The 14,587-nt window shown below is 59.8% G+C and overlaps 2 protein-coding genes across 21 annotated transcripts; one reads left to right on the top strand and one right to left on the bottom strand.

Moving 5' to 3' along the window:
- The first annotated feature begins 241 nt into the window (after positions 1 to 241).
- On the top strand, positions 242 to 3,182 carry Isyna1 (inositol-3-phosphate synthase 1). Its single transcript, XM_087900771.1, has 11 exons — positions 242 to 406; positions 483 to 611; positions 685 to 846; positions 1,044 to 1,176; positions 1,265 to 1,458; positions 1,623 to 1,772; positions 1,850 to 2,065; positions 2,175 to 2,339; positions 2,412 to 2,525; positions 2,603 to 2,820; positions 2,905 to 3,182. Exons 2-11 carry the CDS (start codon positions 492 to 494, stop codon positions 3,107 to 3,109), a joined length of 1,677 nt encoding a protein of 558 aa, XP_087756897.1. The 5' UTR covers positions 242 to 406; positions 483 to 491; the 3' UTR covers positions 3,110 to 3,182.
- Positions 3,183 to 3,377: 195 nt separating this feature from the next.
- Ssbp4 (single stranded DNA binding protein 4) lies at positions 3,378 to 13,134 on the bottom strand. 20 transcript variants are annotated; one of them, XM_087900778.1, is made up of 17 exons: positions 12,926 to 13,133; positions 8,484 to 8,556; positions 8,305 to 8,366; positions 8,128 to 8,212; positions 6,251 to 6,325; positions 5,699 to 5,803; positions 5,555 to 5,624; positions 5,365 to 5,435; positions 5,212 to 5,282; positions 4,973 to 5,036; positions 4,849 to 4,884; positions 4,713 to 4,764; positions 4,564 to 4,634; positions 4,389 to 4,479; positions 4,064 to 4,092; positions 3,761 to 3,984; positions 3,378 to 3,632 (listed from the first exon to the last, which is right to left on the bottom strand). In XM_087900778.1, exons 1-16 carry the CDS (start codon positions 12,979 to 12,981, stop codon positions 3,775 to 3,777), a joined length of 1,221 nt encoding a protein of 406 aa, XP_087756904.1. In that variant the 5' UTR covers positions 12,982 to 13,133; the 3' UTR covers positions 3,378 to 3,632; positions 3,761 to 3,774. The 20 variants fall into 20 exon arrangements, with proteins under 20 accessions (XP_087756904.1, XP_087756903.1, XP_087756905.1 ...); XM_087900777.1 differs by having other exon boundaries at positions 4,713 to 4,767; XM_087900779.1 differs by having other exon boundaries at positions 4,713 to 4,767; positions 4,973 to 5,018; positions 12,926 to 13,131.
- Positions 13,135 to 14,587: the final 1,453 nt, after the last annotated feature.

The raw sequence follows: 14,587 nt of genomic DNA on the forward strand, positions 1-14,587 counted from the left end.
GGGAGGCCGCGCTGACCCGGCCATCCTGTCCTTTCCCGTTGGCCTGGTCAGTGCCAAGGATTAGGGGGTAAAACATACGCGAGTGCAGTTTAGCTCAGTTCCTGGACCACCAAGAGCCCCTCGCCAAGCGAGGCCCCGCCTCCCTGACGGTGGCTGTCGCTCATTGGCTGCCGTGGTGTCCTGGTACAACGTTTAGTGCGCAGCGAGCCAATGCGCACGGCCCTCCAGCCTAAGGCTGCTTCCGGCCACCTGGGTCCTGAGCGCCTCGAACCCTGGGCCGCTCGTTACGCCCAGCAGGGGCGTGGCCGGGGCGTGGCCTTGGTCCTTTTCTCCGCAGCCCCTGCGACCTGGTGTCCCGCGCTCTCCGCTCTCCGCCGCCTCCGTAGTCCAAGCCCACTCAGAGCCGGTGAGTTCGGTCCTGTCCTGGGGTGTAGGGTGTGCCCCCGGGCAGAGGGCTTGCGCTCACCGGCTTTCGCCCACAGCTTGCCGCGATGGAGCCCGCCGCCGAGATCCTGGTGGACAGCCCGGACGTAGTCTACAGCGCCGAGGCCATCGAGGCTCACTATGAGTACCGGACGACGCGCGTCAGCCGCGAGGGCGGCGTGCTGCGGGTGCGCGCGGGGCACGGGCGGCGGTGGACACGGGAGCCCGAGGTTCCGCCACTCATTCCCCACCCGTTCTTAGGTGCAGCCCACTGCTACTCGCTTCACCTTCCGCACTACCCGGCAGGTGCCCCGGCTCGGGGTCATGCTTGTAGGCTGGGGTGGGAACAACGGCTCCACGCTCACCGCGGCCGTGCTGGCCAACCGGCTGCGTCTGACCTGGCCCACGCGCACTGGTCGCAAGGTGGGGGCCGGGGCCACTGGGAGAGGACGGGGGAGGACCCTGAGGGCGGGGCCGTGTGAGGTGTGGGTGACGTCATCTTCGGTCTTGGGCGAGGGGGGGGGAGTGAGATGGGGGGCGTGGCCTCTAGAGCTTGCGGTCCCAGCGCGCCAGACCCCTACCCCCTCAACACCCTACCTATTCTTCTTGTTGCTCCCCAGGAAGCAAACTATTATGGCTCGTTGACCCAGGCGGGCACCGTGAACCTGGGTCTGGATGGGAACGGCCGGGAGGTGTTCGTGCCCTTCAGCACACTGCTACCCATGGTGGCCCCCAACGACCTGGTGTTTGACGGTGGGCGGAACCTCGGGGTGGGGTGGGGGTACGTGTGGGAGGGCCCAGGGTACAGGATGGGTTCAGTGTGAGAGTCCCCACAACCTAGGCTGGGATATCTCGTCACTAAACCTGGCCGAGGCGATGCGGCGCGCACAGGTCCTGAACTGCAGCCTGCAAGAGCAGCTGTGGCCCCACATGGAGAGCCTGCGTCCCCGGCCCTCTGTCTATATTCCTGAGTTCATCGCTGCCAACCAGACAGCACGTGCAGACAACCTCATCCCTGGCACTCGTGCACAACAGGTGGGAGCCTCGACTGGCTTCCCCAACTCAGTCACCTGTTAACTGGCCACGTGGTCCCTTCCTTTGGCTACATACCCACCCCCACCCACCCTGTCCCCATGAGTAGCCCCCGTCTCTGGAGGGCTTGGACAGCTTCCTCCTACTCTAGCCCCATCTTTTCCCAGTTGGAGCAGATCCGAAAGGACATTCGAGACTTCCGATCCAGCGCAGGATTGGACAAGGTCATCGTGCTGTGGACCGCCAATACGGAGCGTTTCTGTGAGGTAGTCCCAGGTCGCAATGACACAGCTGAAAACTTGCTGCGTACTATCCAGGTGGGTGTGCGCCCAGGATTCCTGGGGATCAAGGCCAGTCCATAAGGAGCCTTGGCTGACTGCTTGTCTGCCCTCAGCTTGGCCTGGAGGTGTCACCGTCCACACTTTTTGCCGTGGCAAGCATCCTGGAGGGCTGCGCCTTCCTCAACGGGTCCCCACAGAACACGCTGGTACCTGGTGCCCTGGAGCTGGCTTTCCAGCGCCATGTGTTTGTGGGTGGGGATGATTTCAAGTCTGGTCAGACGAAGGTCAAGTCTGTTCTGGTGGACTTCCTCATCGGCTCTGGCCTGAAGGTACCTGGGGGCTTCCTGAGGTGCCAGGAAGGAGGCCAGGACCTCGGGTTGGTGAGGGTACTATAGAACTGGGTGCACCTGCATCCACATTATCTCTATGACCACACAGACCATGTCCATCGTGAGCTATAACCACTTGGGCAACAACGACGGGCAGAACCTGTCTGCACCACTGCAGTTCCGCTCCAAGGAGGTGACGAAGAGCAGCGTGGTGGACGACATGGTTCAGAGCAACCGTGTCCTCTACGCACCAGGAGAGGAGCCAGATCACTGTGTGAGTGGGGTTGTGGGCGGGCAGGGGCACTGGTGCCGTATGATTGGGCTGTGACCTGATGCACCTCCACAGGTGGTGATCAAGTATGTGCCCTATGTGGGTGACAGCAAGCGTGCCCTGGACGAGTACACCTCAGAGCTGATGCTGGGTGGAACCAACACCCTGGTGCTCCACAACACCTGTGAGGTATGGAGGGTGGCGGTGGGCGGGGGTGGGTGTTGATTTGCCAGACCCTGTCATACCCTTCACCAACCCCCACCCAGGACTCGCTCTTGGCGGCGCCCATCATGCTGGACCTAGTACTGCTCACAGAGCTCTGTCAGCGCGTGAGCTTCTGCACCGACTCGGACCCTGAGCCTCAGGGCTTCCATCCGGTGCTGTCGCTGCTCAGCTTCCTCTTTAAGGCCCCACTCGTGCCTCCTGGCAGCCCAGTGGTGAATGCACTCTTCCGCCAGCGCAGCTGTATCGAGAACATTCTCAGGTGCTCCTAGTGAAGGGTGGGACACAGGGCTGGCAGGGCAGGGCAGTCCCGGGCGGCCCTGCTGAACCCACATTGTCCCCGCAGGGCCTGTGTGGGGCTCCCGCCCCAGAACCACATGCTTTTAGAGCACAAGATGGAGCGCTCATGCCCAGGCATCAAGCCAGGAGAGATGGCAGCCAACAGCCCGCTGTCACATAAGAAAGAATCCACATCTGCTGCCACCAATGGCTGTACCGGCGATGCCATTGGGCACACGCAGGCACCAACACCAGAGGTGTCCACTGCTTAAATCAAGTAATCCTTTCATCCAACTCTCTCATTGTCCCCAGGACCTTGCCAATAAAATTTTAAAGGGTCCATCAGGCAAGCGTCCTTGTGACTTTTTACCAAAAAGGCTAGCCCTGGCTAGCCTGTGTATGTTAACAATGCTGGCCTCAACTCAACTCAACTCACTTGCTTCTGCCCAAGTGCTGGGGTTAAAGAACTATATCACCCTCCTGGTCCCTATGTTCTTGTAGATGTGGTAGGCTCGCAACTTAAGTGAGGGACACCAGTGGTACCAAAAAGACAAAATCGAATGGTGTTTATTGGCTGTGTCCCCCCATTCCCCTCCAGCCCCGTGACAGCGCACAGTTCAGAAGGCCTGCCCTTCTCTAAGGTCTTTGCACTGTGCACGTGTGTGTGTTTAGAAAATGAGAAAGTCCTTCGTGGGGGGCCCTGCCGGCCATCCAGGCTGAGCTGGCCAGGAGTCGACCCCAGACCTCGCCAGCAGGCCAGGGCTATCACACGCTCATGGTCATGCCAGGGGAGTACTGTGGAGAGAGAGGGCGGCGCGCGGGCGCGGCTCAGCTCCGGCCGAGGTTGGGGCCCGCCCTCCCGGGGACAGGGGGGAACCCGGGGAGGGTAGGGAGGAAGGGAAGGTGCCGCGCCGCCCCCCCACCTGGCCCGCCGCGGTCACGGTCTTGCTCTGGCCCCGCGGCCGCCCCGCCGGGGTCTGCCCGCCAGGCCCCTCCGGCCTGCCGCGGCCGCGGGTGGGGAGTCGACGCAGGCGCTTACGCTTTCGCTCGGAAACGGATGCAGGAAGGTCCCGGCGGCCGCCATCTCGCTGTCGTCGCGCGGGGTCCCCGGGGCGTTGCTCAGGCCGCCCACGGCGCCAGGGGAGTTCTGGGGGCGGCGCCGGTCAGCGCATGGGTCCCCTGTTCCAGGTCACCTGCCCCCACCCACCCAGCGTGCACAACCTCACCTTCGGCAGCCCGTCCATATCGCCCGAGCCTGCAGGAAGACAAGAAGCTCAGATGCTGGTACAGAGCTCAGGGACAGGGTATCCCAGGGGCTCCCGTTCCCGTTCCCGTAGCCTGGGGACAATGGAGGGTGCAGGCGTTGCGCCCAGGGGCCACCTGAGAGCTTGGGGGCAGGGTTCTCTCAGAGCCACCCCTCCCGTGGCGTTGAGGTCGGGGCACTAGCGGCTCTAGGCACCGGCGACCAGGGACCCTCGTAGCCTCTTGTCTGGGCACCTGGGGGTCGCGGTGCCCGCCGATGAAGCCGCTAGGTGGCGCCCAGCCACTCACCCAGGGATCCGTTCACGTGGTGCGACTCCATCGCGCTCATAGAGGCCATTGGGCCCTCGGGGCCGGGGCCGGGGCCGGAGCTGAGCGGGAACTGCGGGCACAGGGCAGCGTGGGGCTCGGGCCGGCCGCCCCCCGCGGGGTCCCCGTCGGGTGAGGCGCACTGGCCCCCACTCACGTTAGCCCTGCCGGCGCCCGGCCCGATGGGGTTCATGATGGTATACATGTTCTCGCTGGAGTTGGTGGAGTCTGGAGGGACAGCAGGGGCTGCGTGGGTGGGTGTGTGGGATGGGAACCCCGGCCCATTCCAATCCGTATGCTCCTTACCTCCAGGGCTGGGCATGATGGGTGTTCCGGGGGCGCCTCCTCCTGCGGGTCCCTGCTGGGAGACATGGGGACTGTGAGACATGGCTTGTATGGCCTGCACCCTTCAGGTCCCACCGCGCACTTGCAGGGAACTCACCGAGTAGCTGCCAGGAGATGAAGAAGCGTAGGGGATCTGGGAATAGGCAGGGACAACTGTGAGCATCAGTGGCAGACAGTTGGCCCGAACCCTCCTTCCCCAGCTCACCCTGCCTGCCACTCACCGAGTTACCGCTGGGACTGGCCCACGGGCCACGCACCCCCGGACCCCTGGAAGAGATGGGGGCGCTGCAGCAGCCCAGGTGCCCAGGGCCCAACAACCTGTCATTCCCTAGGGCTAAGTGATCCTTTTGGCCTGTTTCCCCTCCAGACAAAGGAATAAACATTGCCCAGGTTGTCCCTGAATACATGGCCTGCCTCTAGGCTAAGTGCCCACAAGCCTGAGGGTACCCTAGGGCCTTACATGTTCATGGATGGCAGGACCTGGTTGGTGGCAAGGGAATTGGGTGGGGGCCGCATGCCAGTTCCATAGCCCTGTTGAGGCAAAAAAACCGTTCCTCAGAAAGTACCTAGGGCGTGGCCTTCGCACCCCACAGTGGGTTGGGTCACCCCTTACCTGGGGCCCAACACTGGCCATGCTCCTCGGAGGTGTCACTCTCTGCATGGAGCCTCCCAGGCTGGGGTGCCCTAGGCAGAGACATAAGGAAGAGGGCTTGGGCATTTCCAGATATGGACAGCACATCCAAAAGGGGGCTTCAAGAAAGGACAGGTCCCAATGAACAGCAGCTGGAGAGTCTGCTACTCACCTTGTGCGCGTGGGGAGGGGTCCATGGCACCAGGGATGATGGGCTGGGACCCAGGGAGGCCCACAGGAGGCTGTGGGGTGGGCACGGTACTGAGTTGGAGGCGACACCCCTACCCAGCTTCTGTCCCACCCCACAATCTCTCACCTGTCCTGGCATCCTTAGGGTAGGCCGGGTACCCCCTGGGAACCGTGATGACATGAAGGGCTGGAAGAGGGGGTGGGAGTCAGCAATCTTCATTTTGTACTTCCCCTAAAGAAACCCTGTTTTTTATTACGTCTGGGGGGCACAGTGGAGGCAGGGGCCTCCAACCTTGCTGGTTCCCTGCCTCAGAGAGATTATAGAGCACAGCCAACTGGTACAGCTGCAGGAAGGAGCAGTGCATGTGTGAGGGCCCTTACTTGACTGTGGGGTTCACCACTAGAACTCTGGGAACAGCTACACATCTTGAGGGTGAGTGAGAAAGCTATTGAACCCTGATTGAGAGGGGAATGGTGGCACAGACTGCAGGTAGCAGATGGCATGAAGGGACTGAAACAGGACGGTGGAACCAGTGGGCACAAACTCATGGCTGTCACTAGCGATGACAAGGTGCACACATGTGCACATCTACTGTGTCCACAGCCCTTCCACTGAATTCCAGCCTGCAGCTTACCCTACCTCAACTGTGAGGACAAAGGAGGCCCCAGGCAGCCATACCTGAAAGAAGCCTGGTGCCCCCATCGCGTCATTAGGGGCCATGGCGCCCATCACAGGATTGGGGGCTGTGGCACTCTGCAATATAAGACACCAGAGGATGTGAGAGCCACGACAGGTGACTTTCTGAACAGGTCTCCCCTCATCCTTGCAGACAGCCTGGGGACAGCTATCACGTGGTCAAACTGAGATGTCAATCAAGACCAGAGAAAGGGGTAAAGTGGTGTAGCAACACTCCCAGACTTCTATGGCTCCCCCTCATCTCACCTGGACTCTGTTCTGGTGGCATAGAGGCCCTCTCCTAGACCCCGAATGTCTAGGCCAGTCCTTGCCCCAAGGGCCCCTTCCTTCCTTGTCCTGCACTGTAGATGTACGGCCACCCATCCAGGATCGAGGAGTGGGAGTGTGGGAAGGGTCTCCAGACCACAACCCTCCTCAGGTTGACAACAACCAGGCTTGACAGGCTCAGAGCTGGGGGTGTGGGGTTGGCCGGCCACTTCTGCTGTCCCTCTCTTCTCACTGCCTTCCCAGGTGGAAGATCCGTGTCCCGGGGCTATGCTGGCTAGCACAGACATGCCTGGGACTACGTAGGCCTCTGCCATGATCTCTGGATTGGGCTCAGCCCCAACATAGCTCAGAGTCAGGTCCCCGGTGACCTGTTCCTGCAACTCTGAGGTTGCTGCAAGCATTCTGGTCTAGCCTTGGGGAATAAATGACAGTAGCCCACAGCGAAAGTGCACTCTCAAGAAACCCCCCAAATCATTGTAACTCCGGCTGATTTAGGGGTTGTCATGGCAAAAGCCCCCCCCCCCCCCCCCCCCCCCCGCCTGGCCTATCCCCAAACACCAGGTCCCTTGATGCTGACCAGCTGGGCACAGCGGGAGGGCGGTCAGAGCTGGAACTACACCCGCCCCCCCCCCCCCCCCCCCCCGCCCGTCAAGTCAATCATCCCACAGCGGCACTGCCGGCCCGCCCGCGTTACCATGACGACGGGCAGGGCTGCGCTAGCGTTTCCAGGAGACGCCAAGGTCGGGCCCCGCAATAGCAGGGCGCCAAGGACCAGTCTGTTCTGGCCCCGCCCTCCGACGCCCACGCTGCCATGGCAACCGGCGCCTAGGGACTGCTGTGCAGAAGCGAGGAGCGCCTGCTGTGCCAAAGGGAAACTGAGGCCAGGGCGTGGGCCATTAACCCCAACTCTACAGAGGCGGGAGGTATCGGAATCTCTGTGATTTCAAACCCAGCCTGAGCTACATAGGAGTTTCAGGAAAACAGGACTACTTAGTGAGCCCCTGTCTCAAAAACCAAACAAAAAATTCCAGGATACTCAAGAGACCACTCGCTGCTCTGGCAGAGGCCCCACGTTCAGGTCCCAGCACTCACATGGCAGCTCATTATAATCTGTAATGATGCCCTCTTCTGGCCTTCACAGGCACCAAGCATGCACATGGTGCACAGACAGACTTGCAGGCAAAACATTCATACATATAAATTGAAAGTGTTTTTTTAAATAATAAAATTTAAAAAGAAAAACAATAAAGAGGGGCGTGGTGGTGCACGCCTTTAATCCCAGCACTCGGGAGACAGCCAGAGGATCTACAGAGTGAGTTCCAGGACAGCCAGGGATACACAGAAATTCTGTCTCAAAATAAACACACAAACAGCCGGGTGATGGTGGCGCACGCCTTTAATCCTAGTACTCAGGAGGCAGAGGCAGGAGGATTTCTAAGAGTTCGAGGCCAGCCTGGTCTACAAGAGCTAGCTAGTTCCAGGACATGCTCCAAAGCTACAGAGAAACCCTATCTCGGAAATGATAATAATAATATAAAAAAATAAACAAAGACAAAAGAAGTGGCCCAGATTCCAGAACCCTGGAGACTCACATAGTCCTGGAAGACTTTGGCCTCACTGGTGTGTTCACAGGCTTCTCTGCGGTCTGGTGCTGCGCAATAGAGGTCCCAGAAGACACTGCGGGCAGTAGAAGGAACAAGGTGATCCCACGTACCCACGTGCCCCCGAAGTTCCTGCTTCCTTCCGTTAGCTCCCACACAGACACGTACCACCACCAGGAGTGCAGGAAGCCAGGGGGCTCGCCCAGGGTGATGTTCTTTTCCCAGCGGATCTATCAGGAAGAGGATGAGTGAGGGGCAGGCACCCTGGAGGGATCCGCCAACCCTGCCAGGGACAAGCAGACAATTCAGGACAATGTGGTGTGTCTTGGCAGAGGGAACAGACTCACCTCGGACAGGAAGGTCTGAGCCGACTTCTGTGCACCTACATGCAGCAGGTACTCATACACATACAGCGCGAGCCTGCAGGCAGGGTGAGAAATGGTTCAGGTCACTCAGTAGAAGTGCACCCAGGGGCCCAACACAAGGCCATGAACAGGTTCCCCAGCCAATCCTTCATCTAACCCGCAGAGCTTCTGCCCCATTCTAGATCCACCAGCTCCACCAGCTGAAAACAACTTCTTCAACTCATTGACCTGTGGCAGCCAATTCCCATCCGCTCATCAACACGCCACATAAATGTCCCCCCAAGGGACCCACCTTCAGCTTCTGTATCCTTCCCTGTAGAGGACTAGAGGAGACAGTCATTGTGCCTCTGGGGAATGAGGAGTGGCAAGGCAGAACCTCCAGTGCTATATGCCACCACCAGGCCACTAACCTGTTTTGCCAGAGTCTGCAGCCTGCTGTGACTCTCTTGCTCCGTGGGCCACCATGGTGGATTAGGCCATCCCACCCAGCCTTCCGTGCATGTCAGCTCTTATCCCAAGCTGGGCACTGGTTCCTCTCGCTCACATATAGGTCCTCTGAGTACCTGCACCTCCCCGCCAGTCCCAATAGGGCATGAGAACAAAGGGACATGCTGGACACTGGGGACTTGTGGGGCTCCAGGGGCCTCCCCAGCTGTCCTCGCCCCACCCTCTCTGGCTGAGGGCCTCAGCCTAAAATAACCTGCCTTTGACTCAGGCCTTGCTCTCTGTCTGCCTTACCCTCTCCACCCTCTCATGCCAGCATGCCTCCTGCCATCTCATTTCTGCCCCAGGATACACTTGGGAATGGATGCTGGGGCTTTGCACCCCCAGCCTAACCTCCATGGCGCTACCCTTCACCTTGATATTCTTTCTTTATCCATCCATCCATCCATCCATCCATCCATCCATCAGTCCATCTGTCATTCACATGCCCACCCACCTGTCCATTTGTCCGTTCATCCATCTACCCACTCGCCCATCTATTTACCCATCTGTCCACCTGCCCACGCATTCATCCATTCCTCCATCCATTTGTCCACCCATCTGTCCATTGGTCTGTCCTCCTTATGCAATAGCACACCGGCCATCCTTGTAAGTCCAGGTGGCTCCCTCAGACACACACAAGTGGACCAAGAAGGGCTGAGCTAGCAGACGAGAGGTCCATGTCAGGATCACAGTAAGCTTGGCCTAGATGAGCATTGTGCTTCAACCTGTATAACACGTGAGTTGTTTGGGATGGCAGCATGGTCAGGGTGATATCCCAGTCCTGGCATCCTCCAGATAGCCAAGAAGGACCCATGGCCACCAGAGTCCACCATTCGGTGGTCAGAGACTGAGCTGGGCATGATAGGGATGAGGACGGAGGAGATGCTCTGCCAGCTGATGGTCACTCCCTACAGCCTGTCCACCAGTCACAGCTGCTAGCCTTCCCCTCCAGCCACCTGCTCCCTGGCAGCCCCCCACCACACATCCAAAGGAAGACTCAGGGATTGGATGTCACAGGGTGAGCAGGCTCTCTCACACAGGAGCCCCACTGACCCAGTCACCAGGGAGGTTGAGGTGTGTAGCTACAGGGACACACAAGACCAGTCTCAAGCGTGCTCAACCCTCCCCTCTCCCGCCGCGTCTCAGCTCTGCACATCTCCCCACAGCTGCTTCCTCCAGGGCCAGCACTGTCTGAACTGCTGCTCCACTGGCTCTGCCCTGCCTCCTGCCCCAGGGCCTCTGCCTCGACTGTGCCTTCCAACTCAGCATCAGCAGTCCAAGGTGCCACATCCACCTCTGCCCTATGTCCATCCTCCCCTTACTGTCTCTAACAGCTGCGATGGGCACAGACATAGACCCTGAGACCTGCACCCACTGGCTCACTGTCCTGGGTCAGCTGAGCCCCCAAGTCCCCTGTGGCAGAAAGCAAGCAGATTGAGAGCCAGGACAAACTCGGCGCCCTTCCTGCTAGAAGTGCTGAGTGTCCTGGAGCGCAGGCCTGGGCTGTGCAGCATGACAGCTATGTGTTAGCTGGCTGCCAAGGCCCAACACGCCACTGCCACTGCCACCATGATTGGGGGGAATCGCTGTAAAGGCCACCCCTACCAGCGCCCCTCAGACAGGTTGCTGGGAGCCAACAGAAACACTGCGGTCAACATCTAGCCTGTCACCAAAGGGCCTTCCTCGCTAGGTGTCACCTGTGTCCAAGGGAAGGTGTCCTGTGCCATCCTGAAGGTTGTTTAGAGAAGTCACCTCAATTGCTGGGCAGCACCACATAGACGCATGCCTGCCCGCAGTCAGTGCACACACATACTCCAACTTACACAAGGTCCAGTCAGACCCCAGCCTCAACCTCGCTACCCAAATGTGGGGTCTCCACAGTCAGGTAGACTTTACCCAGCAGGTGGTGCACTGCTCACCTGGAGCCGGCTCCCCACTAGACATACAGGCCTGCAGGGCTCTAGTTGCTGAGGGGACAGGCATGGTAGGTGGAGGCCACAAACAGGTGAGTCCAGGGTGACCCTCACCCCACTTTTCAGAAGAGAAAAACCAGGGCTGGACCAACCAGTAATTGAGACACTGGAGTTGAAAGTCCTGAACCCAGAAAGGCTAGCCAACCACAGTGCAGGGCCACCTGCCTACCCTCTGTGAAGACCCCACAGGACAGATATACCCTATACCAGTAGGCCGAGAAGAGTCCTGCTTCATGGGGGCCTCGTCTACAAGAACCGCCCAAGCAGGCCTTCCACCCACCCCAACAGCCCCAAGCCTGGTTGGCCTCTTCCTGTTCTTTGTGAGCCCCGCAGGCCAGACACACTTCTTTCAGACACCCTTGACAAGCAGTTGGCTTAGATCCTCCTGCCTCAGCCTCCATGTGCACTTTCAAACACACAAGCCTCCCTGTGGTCCACAGCACATCCTTAATTCCATGCCTACTCCTACCACAGGGCCTTTGCACACGCTGAACCTGCCGCAACCGCCCCTTCACTTCTCCCCTCTGCCCCCCTCCTAGCCTGCCTTGAGGCTCCTGATGGTCCCACTAGTCCTTTGTGGGATGGCTGGGCCCTTGCTTTCTGGATCTGCATGTCTTCTCACAGAGGTCCCAGACTGTCAGACTCCGACCCCTGCCTCATCACCTCCCTAACTTAGCACAGAACTACTGACTATGTGAACTATGTCCAGGTGTTGCATGACCGAGCCAGACACCCCCTGCTTCCCCTTTGGGCAGCAGCCTGATGCCAGGGTGGGTCATTGAGTTTACTGACCACACATGAGGCCTAACCACAATACAACAAGGGAGGCCTGAGGTGCCAGTATCCATGGCATCCCCAGCAACCCAGACTCCTCTGTGCAGGTCATCTGTCTCATAGCCAGGGCTGTGCTGGGCAGCTCAGCTTCTCAGTGGCCAGCCAAGTTTCCATGCAGGCTTGGCATGCTCACCACACCTCCAATGTGTGTGCTGCCCCCAGCACGCTTCAAATGTTCACACCTTCACCAACTCCCTTGCCTGGGCACCCAGGGAAGGAAAGCCAGGGCACCTCAACTTGCTCACCTTGGCCACTCTTCCTGCATCTCCAGTGTAGGGCAGTGAGGGCCAGAACCACTCTGGCCCACCTAGGGGCACTGGAGGTAGCCCAGGTGGCTGCGCCTTCCCTCCTGCCCTGTGTCCTCAACTTTGCCCACAAGCGACAGTGGAGTTCAGTTCAGGTCACACGTGCCCATGCAAATCTCACGACCTCCAACACCTAGAGTCCCTCAACCTCATCAAATTTGCAGCTCTGGGTTTGCATGCATGGGACCCCAGCCCTGAGACCTTCAGCTCTCCGTGAGCCCCATGGTCTTGGGGCCCAACCCAGGCCTGTGTGACCCCAGAACCATTGAGGTCTCGCAGCCCTCGGATGCTGTGCCTGCCCTGGGCGTCCTGTGACTGCTGCTCACCAAGGCATTCTGCTCGCTGCTACAGCAGGAGCTCCTTAGAGCTCACGGTCCCCGATACGGCACCCCACCCACTGCTGTGTGACCCCAGCAACCCTTGGGGTCTTGTCTGACCCCTTGATCTCCTGTCCCCTCAACTGTCCTGAGACCCCCCTCCCCCGACCCCCTGAATCTCCCACACTGCAATCTCATGCCTTCGATTTTTCAGTGACCATGAGCCCCTGGAACTCGAGTGCTTCCTACATATTCTGCCCTTTGTGTCTTCCGTGACCCCAAATGGGGCCTCAGGCCTCGCACACCCACAATCATACACCCTTGAGATCTCGTGCGGCCCCACAAGCCCTTTGACCTCGTGGGTACCCCTGAAATCCCGCCCCATTCTGATCTTCGGTAATTCCACTAGCCCTCCGAATCTCGTGTTTCCCCCTGAAATCCCGCACCCTTCTGATCCCCCATGACCGCGCGGTCCCCGGTCCCGCGTGGCCCCCGAGCCGCGCACTCACTTCTCGCGCGCCTGGCCGTCCGAGGGCGCGCAGCCCTTGCCCGCCTTGCCGTACATGCTCCGCACCTGTCAGGCGCGCATGGCCAACGCCGCCCGCTCCCCGGGTTCCGCAGCCATGTCCGCGCGGGAGCTGCGGCCACGAGTGGGTTCTAGCCGTGCTGCCCTCCGCGGTCTGTTCCGGGAAGCGCGCCGCCGCCGCCGCCGCGCGCTCCCGCCGCTCTTAAAGCGGCAACGGCGGGCGCGCAGGCGTAGAGCCTGCGGGGGCGGGAGAGCCCACTAAACAGGCTGCGCGCGACTTAGCGCGTCTACCGTACCTCCCGCACCCACGCGGGAGACACGATCTAGCCACTGCCATGCCTCCAAATAGGGTAGCTGAGGCAGGAGGATGACTGCGAGTTCCAGGCCCACCTTTGCTGCGGAGCGAGACTCCCAGCTGCACAGATTCGTGGGGCTGTGGGTATCTCGGCTTCGATTCCGAACATGGCCTCAAAGTGCATGCGCCCACGACATTCTGCACCCAGAACACACAGTGCGAGCCCACATGCAGCCCGGCCAGTTATGAGGAGTTCCATCCATCTTTTTCTTTTCTTTTGAAAGGGTTTCACGTAGTCCAGGTTGGTCTCGAAGTCAATAAGCCGCGGAGGACGACCTTGAACTTCTGATCCTGCCTCAGCATCCCTGACGCTGAGATGACTGGCGTGCCCTGCTTAGCCTGGGTGGTGTGCTGTGAATGGAGCCCAGGGCTTTGTGCATGCTAGCGTGGGCCAACTGAGCCCCAGTTCAACTATATTTTGTTTGTTTTTCTGAAAACGTGTCTTCACACAAAGGCAGAGGACAGCCTGGTTTACATAGTGAGTTCCTAGACAAAATACATAGTGAGACAAATCCTGTCTCAAAAGTCGAATCTAAACAAAACAATGTCTCAAGTATCTTAGGCTGTCCTCCAACTCCCTATGTCACTAAGGCTATCCTTGAACTTGTGATCCTCCTGCCTCCACCTCTGGAGTAGGAGAGTGACACGCGTGCTCACTGGGCCGAGGGCGTGCTACCCCCAGCCCCCACGTACACGCAAATTCATAACACGCGGCCCCGTGAGCGCACGTGTGGTCGTGGCGCATGGGCATGCAGGCGAATGCTCGCTGTCCCTGAAAGTGCTCACAGTTGGACGGCGACGGTTTTTTTTTTTTTTTGCTGGGGGAGGACAGGCAGGAGATTGTCCCAAGCAGATCTTCAGCTACCGAAACGTCGCGTGGTTCAGTCATGGGCACACGTTTCCTATGGGACGTGTGTGTATGTGATAGTCTGCAGGTCACTGCGGTCCTGGACGGCGCGTGGTGTCCCTGGTGCAGGCAGAACCCCCTTGCCCGGGCCTCCCCGCCCCCACCCTGCCGGCGGGCGGGAAGCCGAGACGCGGAGGTTCCAGTAGCGCAGGAAAGGCTGCTCGGGCGCGCCCCGCCTCCTCCCCCAGGACTCAGCTGGGCGGACGCCGGCCTTTCCCATTTCCTGCCCGGCCCGCCACCCCCTCCTCTTCCCCTCCCCCAGCTTCCTCTCCCCGCGGCGGGGCTGGCGTGTACTGGCTGCCCGAGACGTCGTCGGGGAGCCTGGGCCTTCGAGGACGGCACTTTTTGCAGCCTCTGCTCGTGGCGAGTGTACCCGCGATGCA

This window comes from Myodes glareolus, chromosome 23 (genome assembly GCF_982192425.1).
Source record: "Myodes glareolus chromosome 23, mMyoGla1.1, whole genome shotgun sequence".
Lineage (NCBI taxonomy): Eukaryota > Metazoa > Chordata > Mammalia > Rodentia > Cricetidae > Myodes > Myodes glareolus.